The sequence below is a fragment of the Amphimedon queenslandica genome, unplaced genomic scaffold, assembly GCF_000090795.2.
Source record: "Amphimedon queenslandica unplaced genomic scaffold, v1.1 AMPQUscaffold_13500, whole genome shotgun sequence".
NCBI lineage: Eukaryota > Metazoa > Porifera > Demospongiae > Haplosclerida > Niphatidae > Amphimedon > Amphimedon queenslandica.
Genome location: NW_003546264.1, coordinates 27,501 through 36,424, shown reverse-complemented (window position 1 = coordinate 36,424; position 8,924 = coordinate 27,501). Strand labels below are relative to the sequence as shown.

Below are 8,924 nucleotides of genomic sequence, written 5' to 3'. Positions count from 1 at the left end.
TTAGCGACAAAATGAGCAGTTCCTCTGCCACCTTTTAATGGCTGTGTCTCCTAATTAACAACAATAATGATAATAACAACGATGATGATGATGATGATGAAACTTACCAATAGTGTAATGTAGATCCAATTATCATTATCAGTCCCACAGCTATTGCATTTAATCTTAATAAATTAAAATAGAATTTACAACACAACAAGAAAGAGGATCTCCTTACTTTGAGGTACCATCTAAAATCTTCTCCTGTTGCTTCTAGTTTAGTAATTCCTTCGAGACAAGCTTTAAACTGGAGAGCTATCTTCTACAATTCATTACAAACTCATCAATTATTATCGACTACAGAACTTACCACCATCTTATTGCAGAGCTCAAATTTGCTCAGACAACCAATCATAATTGTAACTGATGAACCTTACAAATAATGTATGAAAAAATAATTTATTTTATTTATACAAAGTCAAGTCAATACAAGAACATAGTTTATCAAATTCTTCTTCATCATCAATCCTGATTGCATCATCGCTGCTGCTACCATGACGACTGTTACCATGACAACCATTGTCCCTTGTATTTGTCGTAAATGATTCTGGTACAAATGATGAGTGTGTTGTTCCGCTGGTGAATGATTTATTATTAGTAGCAGTGAATGAGAAGGAAGATGTCTTCTTCTTGTAACAATGTGATCTTTTATTTGAAGAGTTCATAGCAATACTCCCATCAAGAGTGGTTTGTCTATCAACAGATCTCTTACAAGAAACAATACCAGAACTGCTACTGTTCCTTCCTCTTTCTTTATATCTCACTTCTTCTTCTTCACTGCCGATTGAAGAACAGCTGCTCCTATTAGTCCATGGACTGTCCTGTACTGATTCATTGGAGGGGATATTGTGTGATTGAGTGAGTCTCTTTATATTAGGAGGAGGCAAAGGACTCCAAGTGGAGGAAGACGAGGAAGAAGAAATTGTGTACAATAACTAAAATAATAAAATAAATAAATAAATACAGAAATAATCAGATACGACCAAAGTCCCTGTACTGATCAAAATTAAATCTTTTTTAGAGTTTCTCCAAAATCAGATCAAAATATAGTACAAGGATTTTGGCCAAATTTCGCCGCCAAAATACAAAAGTAGAGAATTTCTCAATTTTTATTACATTTTCTGATGCATATACATGTCCTTATGCAGTGTAGAAAGTTTGAGCTGATTCCGATCAAAATTGGATTTTTTACGAATTTTTAAAGTCGCTCCAAAATCGGACAAAAGTCCCTGTACTATAGTACATGGTCTCGGGCAAATTTTGCCAAAAATAGAAAGTAGAGAATTCTCCATTTTTATTACATTTTCTGATACATATATATACATGTTCTTATGTTGTGTAGAAAGTTTGAGCTGATTCCGATCAAAATTGGATTTTTTACGAATTTTTAAAGTTGCTCCAAAATCGGACAAAAGTCCCTGTACTATATAGTACATGGTCTCAGGCAAATTTTGCCAAAAATAGAAAGTAGAGAATTCTCCATTTTTATTACATTTTCTGATACATATACATGTTCTTATGTTGTATAGAAAGTTTGAGCTGATTCTGACTTTAATTATTCAAGTTATGGCCGTTTTAAGTAAATGCCAAAAATCTGAAAAACACCCAAGGCTATAGTCCATGGTTTTTCCAAAAAATGGCTCCGGAATCAACCCAAATTTTTATTACATTTTCTGATACATATTGATGCCCTTATGCTGTGTAGAAAGTTTGAGCTGATTCTGACTTTAATTATTCAAGTTATGGCCGTTTTAAGAAAATGCCAAAAATCTGAAAAACACCCAAGGCTATAGTCCATGGTTTTTCCAAAAAATGGCTCCGGAATCAACCCAAATTTTTATTACATTTTCTGATACATATTGATGCCCTTATGCTGTGTAGAAAGTTTGAGCTGATTCCGACTTTAATTATTCAAGTTATGGCCGTTTTAAGAAAATGCCAAAAATCTGAAAAACACCCAAGGCTATAGTCCATGGTTTTTCCAAAAAATGGCTCCGGAATCAACCCAAATTTTTATTACATTTTCTGATACATATTGATGCCCTTATGTCGTGTAGAAAGTTTGAGCTGATTCCAATCAAGTGTGGACATTTACGAATCTTTAAATTTGCTTAATAATTAATTAATTAATAATATTAATATACTAACATTAGTTGCTGGCAGTTGAGTAGTTTCTTTCTTTGAGATGAACTTGTAAAACAGTTTCCTACCAAAGAGCAAGTAATAGTCTACATAAGTCAGTCTGTAGGTACACTATACCTTGAGTCAAGGGACAGAAGACTCTTCCTGTTGTCTGGTAGCTTGTCTCTTTCTTTTTGCTCTCTCTCTCTCCCTCCTTCTCTCTCTCTTCTCGTCTCTACTGGTTTCTTTTTGCTTTTTAAAGAGAGCAAGACCTTCCTTCCAGTTGCCATGGTAAAGAGAGACGCCCCTTGTTATTTTAATCTTCTTTACAAAAAATAATCAAGTTCAAGATGGATGGAGACAAAGCATTCAACGGAATCAATGCCAAATACCAAGAGTTGAGGGTAACATCCTGCCATACACTCTCTGTATCCCTCTCTCCCCCTCTCTCTCCCTCTTAGAGCAAGTATGAAGAACTGAACGAGGCTCGTTTAAATTTGTCTGGATTAGAGAAGGATTGCTTGAGTTCAGTGTCTAAACTCTCAACTGAAGGAAAGGAATACCTCAGGACTGAGAAGAGTTTGTATGGCACATGATAATGATACATGTACTTGTACACTGTATTCTATTACACGATTATTAGGAGTAGTGATGAGAAGACAGATATTAGAAATATGTTAGCAACTTTGAATGACATGAAAAGCACCTTTAAACAGCCACCAATGTAAGGATTTTAATCAATAATAATAATAATAGTTATTATTATTATTTTCTGAAGGTTTATTCTTGCTCAGATAATTGGTAATATCAATGTGACATTGAGCAAGAGTGACAGGTTGGTGTATTGTTTAATGTAATTCTGACATTGATCATGATTGTAGACTTGAATATAAACAAGAATATGAGAAATTTAAATTATTTAATATCGGACTAATGACTGTCCTGTCTATTGGTAGTCTCGTCTTCTTTGAATATCAGTGAATATTACTATTATTGTTGTTATTATTATTATTATTATTATTATCAATTATTATTGTTGTTATTATTATTATTATTATCAATTATTATTGTTGTTATTATTATTATTAATAGGCTCCCCAGTGCGTTGCTCCACTGTGCCAGTGTTTGGTATTATTTCACAATAACACTAAGAGAAATGGTTCTATTGAGTAACGGATCAAAGTACATTGCCTACTTGTTCTCTCTTAGAGTATTGGTTTGTGTCTGTGCATCTCCTTAGGATCAAGTGGTGGTGGTTGGTCCACCATTATGGCAGTATCACAATGGCTGGTGTATTCCTCATGTGGTAAGTGGAACATTTCAGCTGTGTTTAGGTATTTGGCGTATTCAGGCCACCTGGTGACTGTTATTCAGCCTTTAAAGTTCAGTTCATTTTATTTACAATCTGCTTAAGTAAATGATGTGACATTATTATATTTTTATTATAAATGATTATTAAAGGCTGTGTAATGGCTTTGCAATTTGTCTATCAAAGAGCAAAACTTTATCGTCAAATTGCAATGGGAAAGACCCACCACATGATGGTGACTCAAGGTGTGTAGTGGGCGGGGACTATGACTAAACCTTATTGTATCATTTTAGAATCAAGAGTTGGAATTGTTTTTGATTTCTCATTTCTAGTGATTTGTCTCATAGGAATATACGTATGTACAATGATAATAATAATAATAATAATAATTGATATTTTCAATGTCTAGATATTCCAGTTTTACAATGCCTACACTCTGTATGCAATGATTTATGCAATTGAAGACTGCCAGAAGTGGCAGGTTAGTACTGTCCAGCTAATACCTGATCTATTTTCATTTATCATGTTTTAGGTTGGACTAATCAGCATTTTGTTCTTCTTTCTTGCATTATTGAATTCTTATACACTTATCTCTATCCTTTATTCAAAATTGAACTCTTTTATTTCTGGAAAAGCAAAGAAACAATCTTAAATAACAGTTGATTCTATTGAATCTCTTCTTCTCTCTCTCTTTTCATAAAGTAATTCATGTCAGTTTTTGTTTTAATAAAGCAAGACTGTAGCCATAGCAACGATACTAATATACGCAGCATACTAGCATTAGTCATGATGGTAGCATTAATAGCAATAGCAATAATAATAATAATAATAATAATATTAGTTATGGTATGTGACTGCTAGTTGTATGGTGCCATAGATCATTCCTCCATTTCTCAGTGGGAGGAGTCTTACAGCAGGAGGGGAACGGAGTACAACCAGGAGAAGCACACGGGTTAAGACTTGAGGAGGATCCAGCATGCATTTGAGACTCACCCCAAACCATTCCTTTCTCAAATTCATCTTTTAATTTGTTAAGCTCAGCCATTACACTTTTATATTCATCACTAGTTCCATCAATTGGGTATACCTCACTTGGATCATTCAATAGGTTGTAGAGCTCTGGTGGGTCTACTGCTCTCTCTGAATAGTTGGATCTGCAGACAATGTCAGGGTAAGTATTCTGACAATGGCTGCCCTCCTGATAGTAGTGGGCCTTGTACTGCTGGTTCCTTACTGCATAAAGACCTTTGCTCGGGTCTGGGTTCTTTGGATAATAAAAGTAAGCTTCCCTAAGACCTGGTTTGGAGTGAAAGAGTATTGGTGACATGTCATATCCGTCCAAAGAGACATTAGGTTTTGTTGCTCCAGTTATTTTAGCAATGGTTGGTAGAAGGTCCACTGTAGCCGCTAGAGAAGCTGTTCTTCCTGGAGATATCATGTTAGGCCACCAAGCAATGGCTGCCTCTCTTTGTCCTCCTTCCCAAGTTGTTCCTTTACCACATCTTAACAGTCCACCATTCCCTCCATGGGGTCCCATGTGAAGTGAGGGGCCATTATCTGCAGTGAAGAATACAAAGGTATCATCAGACACACCTGATTCATGCAGTGCTTCCATTATTTCACCAACTTGCCAGTCCAGCTCACTGAGTGAGTCACCAAAAGGTCCCCTAATGCTACTATTGACAAACTCTTGGCCTGAAAACTGCGGCTTGTGTGTGTGCTGGAATGCCATGTACAGGAAGAATGGAGTCTTACTTGCTGCATTTGATTTTATGAAACTAGTAGCAGCTCCTGAATACTTGAGTGCCATGTGAGTGAAGTCAGCAGGTTGCTGTACTATCTTATCATTTTCAAATATCGGACAAGGACTGTAGGCTCTATCACAGCCACTGAGACAACCTGCATTTGGATAGAAGCATATTGGACAGGGGCACATGTCGTGAGAGTAAGGTATTCCCATGTAGTAATCAAACCCGTGATTGGTAGGTAAGAAGTTACCATTCTCACCAACACCCAAATGCCATTTACCAACAATAGCTGATTTATAACCTAATGGCTTCAGCATTTCTGCTATGGTGGTCTCATTATGAGGGAGACCTCCTTTATTGGGAGGGACAAACACTCCAGGCCACACTCCTGTCCTAGTCTGGAGTCTGCCAGTTAGTATGGCAGCTCTTGAAGGAGAGCAGACAGGACTGGCTGTATAAAACTGACTGAATACCAATCCTTGGGAGGCCAGTGTGTCCAAATTTGTTGTGTTTGATGTTGGATGTCCATAATAGCTCAGGTCCCCGTATCCCAGATCATCAGCAAACAGTAGCACAATGTTTGGCTGGTTCCCTATCCCCTGGGGAAGGAGAGAGGAGAGGACGAAGAAGGAAAGAACTGAAATGACCTTTTGCTGCATTGTAACTACTAACGCCCACTCACTAAGGTGGGGCTCATGGGGCGTGGCTCAATAATTGAGCTATTGCTTAATTAAAAAGATGTCTGGTAAGACAAAGTTTTGTTACTATTATTATTATTATTATTATTATCATTATTATTATTATTATTATTATTATTATTATTATTATTGTTATTATTATTATTATTATTAATTACCAGATCAAAGAGCAAAAGGTCCAACTGATCGTCTTCCATCACTCAAAGGAAAGAGAGACCTCACACTGGGAGGAGTCAAAAAGGTTTGAATATTGATTAATTAATTAAGTTTGTGTGTTTCTAGAAAGTATATGTTCCTAATATTCCAGTACGTAGACCAAAGCCTGAGGCTCCACCCAAAACACAGGAATCCACACCCACAATTAAACCAGTGCCATCATCAAAATCTAAAAAGGCCCCACCTCTTGAAAAGGGGAGGGGCAAGAGAAGACGTGAGATAGTGACATCAGCTTCAGTGTTTAGTATGGGACCAGCCGAGGGAGCAAGAGGAAGGGGAGGGGCTACTTTTGGATCAGTAAAGAAAGACACTGTAGTTAAAGAAGAACGTAAATCAAAGTAATAAGTATTAATAACTTTTAATAACTATCAATAACTATTAGTAATAGACCAATAAAGAGAGAGGTTGAAGGAGATTATGAATCAAGTGGTGAAGAAGGAGAAGTAATTAATTATTTTTAATTAATTTATTGTTATTAATTATTAGGCTAGTCTCCATAGATCTGATATTGCATCAGTTTTTTCTTCATGCCCCCTCCCTCCTGTGCAGCTGCCATTGAAACACTTCTCTAGTGACAAAGAGAAACCATTGGCTCTGAACATACAAAGTAGCTGATGATGATACTTCTAACCTATTGTACTGTATTGTATAGTAAAGGAAGAACCAATGGATACTGATATGGTACTGGTCAAACCAGTTCATCCTGTTTCAGAAACCAGTCAGACCAGTCCTTCGGAGATATTCCAACCAACAGAAGTAACAGTCAACCGAATTATTAATAGTTAATTATTAATTAATTGATAGGAAGGGAAAGGACAATTCCTTTTATTTCAGTTGCCAGACTGTCTACCGTTACCCTCTCTTTCTCCTTCACCTGATGTTAGTATCCTAATAATAATACTAATAATGTCCTAATAATATCCTGATACTGATACTAATAATATCCTAATGTAGGAATCAAGTTCCATTGTAACTGGTAGTTTAAGAGATATCCCTGATGGGCTGATAGGGAGGCTGTCAGTTTACAAGTCAGGGAGAGTCAAGTGAGTGTCCAGTTATTAATTCATAAGCTCATCCACTACCACACACTAGTATAGGCCTGGGGGATGTGTCTCTTAATGTTGCCATGGGAACGAGAGGTGGTTTCTTACAAGAGATAGCGTCACTTAAGTCAACAACTGGTGAAGGATCATTCATTCCACTAGGGCACTTGTCACATAAACTAAACTGTACTCCTGACCTTGAATCACTAGGTTTACATACTGAAAGATAATGATACAATTTCAAAGTAGAAGTTGCCATTGGAATGGAATGTAAAAATTATAGAAAATCCAAAATTGATCAGAATCCACTCAAATTTTCTACACAGCATAAGTACATGTATATGCATCAGAAAATGTAATAAAATTGAGGAATTTTCTACTTGTCAATTTTGGTGAAATTTTACAAAAATCCCTGTACTATAGTACAGGGACTTTTGTTTGATTTTTGAGCAAAATTAAAAAAATCATAGAAAATCCAAACTTGATCGGAATCAGCTCAATCTTTCTACACTGCATAAGTACATGTATATGCATCAGAAAATGTAATAAAATTGAGGAATTTTCTACTTGTCACTTTTATGAAATTTTACAAAAATCCCTGTACTATAGTACAGGGACTTTTGTCCGATTTTTGAACAACTTTAAAAAATCTTTAAAAATCCAAACTTGATCAGAATCAACTCAAATTTTCTACACTGCATAAGTACATGTATATGCATCAGAAAATGTAATAAAATTGAGAAATTTTCTACTTGTCACTTTTTATGAAATTTTACAAAAATCCCTGTACTATAGTACAGGGACTTTTGTCTGATTTTTGAACAACTTTAAAAAATCTTAAAAAATCCAAACTTGATCGGAATCAGCTAAATCTTTCTACACAGCATAAGGACATCAATATGTGTCAGAAAATGTAATAAAAATTTGGAGTGATTTTTTGGCCATTTTTGTAAAGATGGTATGTTACTTACAGTAAGTTGGCCCATTCCTTTACACAGGAGGTCTGCGCATGTGCAGTAGACACCACTCAACCTTCTGCACATGCAAAGAAGTATTGCGCAATCTCCTTAATTCATTTATTAATAATACATTCTTTAGAGTAATAACGTCACTACTGCCATTATCGCACCTAATAGTTAGCTAAATAGTCATTGTTATTGTTATAATAAACTTGATACTACACTAAAATACAGGTAAAACAGTCTACACACCACACAGTAATTAAACAACAGTTAAAATTATCTCAGTATATACAGTAATGTTGTACAATTAAAAAGATATAATGAATATAAGCTGTCCTATCTTGGTAAAAGATGATCTATCCCCTTGAGAAGGAGTAAGACTTCGTTAGTGTACATCAAAGTCCATCTCACTATAAATAGAACAGTGAAAACACTAATATACAGCAGTTAAAACAGTATTGTACTGTATTTTAAACCGTACTTTACCTAATTGTACACGTTCAGTAATACAGTAAAACTCATAAGCTTATACAGTAGTTATACATACACAATAATACATACAGTATTGATCTATAGTGTAATTACAGTTGTAATGGATGAGGTAAGTACTTGCAATTCAACTTTACTATCTTTGTATTTTTCTGCTTATTATTTTGCTATGTTACAGCAGGAAACCAGTGTTGAAAAGTAGTCTAGATGATCAGAATTATCTTGCAATTTGTTTAGAAAGCAGTTAAACCGTCAAGTTTTTCTTTATAACCAGCAGTCGAGCAGACATCTTTGGTTTA

At 35.4% G+C, this 8,924-nt stretch overlaps 4 protein-coding genes and 1 long non-coding RNA gene across 6 annotated transcripts in view; 2 read left to right on the top strand and 3 right to left on the bottom strand.

Moving 5' to 3' along the window:
• The window catches only part of LOC100638163 (UPF0587 protein C1orf123 homolog), a 2,923-nt gene extending 499 nt beyond the window's left edge, over positions 1–2,424 (bottom strand). The window contains 6 exon segments of the mRNA XM_019993166.1: positions 1–50; positions 108–164; positions 218–301; positions 350–974; positions 2,188–2,245; positions 2,299–2,424. The exon segment at positions 1–50 is cut by the window's left edge and continues 67 nt beyond it. Of these exon segments, the coding sequence (XP_019848725.1) occupies positions 1–50; positions 108–164; positions 218–301; positions 350–394 (236 nt within the window). The 5' untranslated portion in view covers positions 395–974; positions 2,188–2,245; positions 2,299–2,424.
• A 13-nt stretch (positions 2,425–2,437) lies between these two features.
• Positions 2,438–4,217, top strand: LOC100638036 (transmembrane protein 120B-like). The gene is made up of 13 exons (XM_019993165.1): positions 2,438–2,451; positions 2,505–2,564; positions 2,622–2,743; positions 2,804–2,884; positions 2,939–2,995; positions 3,042–3,137; positions 3,253–3,342; positions 3,401–3,466; positions 3,512–3,573; positions 3,622–3,714; positions 3,763–3,824; positions 3,879–3,950; positions 4,002–4,217. The coding sequence occupies exons 1-13, from the start codon at positions 2,449–2,451 to the stop codon at positions 4,119–4,121; spliced, it is 984 nt and encodes a 327-aa protein (XP_019848724.1). The 5' UTR covers positions 2,438–2,448; the 3' UTR covers positions 4,122–4,217.
• Positions 4,175–5,895, bottom strand: LOC100637909 (arylsulfatase A-like). The gene has a single exon (XM_011411844.2). The coding sequence runs from the start codon at positions 5,874–5,876 to the stop codon at positions 4,311–4,313; it is 1,566 nt and encodes a 521-aa protein (XP_011410146.1). The 5' UTR covers positions 5,877–5,895; the 3' UTR covers positions 4,175–4,310.
• A 17-nt stretch (positions 5,896–5,912) lies between these two features.
• On the top strand, positions 5,913–7,438 carry LOC105316725 (DNA-directed RNA polymerase III subunit RPC4-like). Of its 2 annotated transcripts, none has more exons than XM_019993162.1 (9): positions 5,913–5,962; positions 6,077–6,156; positions 6,198–6,469; positions 6,520–6,574; positions 6,618–6,738; positions 6,784–6,887; positions 6,936–7,010; positions 7,086–7,174; positions 7,224–7,438. In XM_019993162.1, exons 1-9 carry the CDS (start codon positions 5,956–5,958, stop codon positions 7,402–7,404), a joined length of 984 nt encoding a protein of 327 aa, XP_019848721.1. In that variant the 5' UTR covers positions 5,913–5,955; the 3' UTR covers positions 7,405–7,438. The 2 variants fall into 2 exon arrangements, with proteins under 2 accessions (XP_019848721.1, XP_011410145.1); XM_011411843.2 differs by having other exon boundaries at positions 6,514–6,574.
• Positions 7,439–8,267: 829 nt separating this feature from the next.
• LOC109580223 (uncharacterized) lies at positions 8,268–8,812 on the bottom strand. Its single transcript, XR_002184135.1, has 2 exons — positions 8,722–8,812; positions 8,268–8,546 (listed from the first exon to the last, which is right to left on the bottom strand). It is a non-coding gene; the product is annotated as an uncharacterized LOC109580223 (long non-coding RNA).
• Between the last annotated feature and the right edge of the window lie 112 nt (positions 8,813–8,924).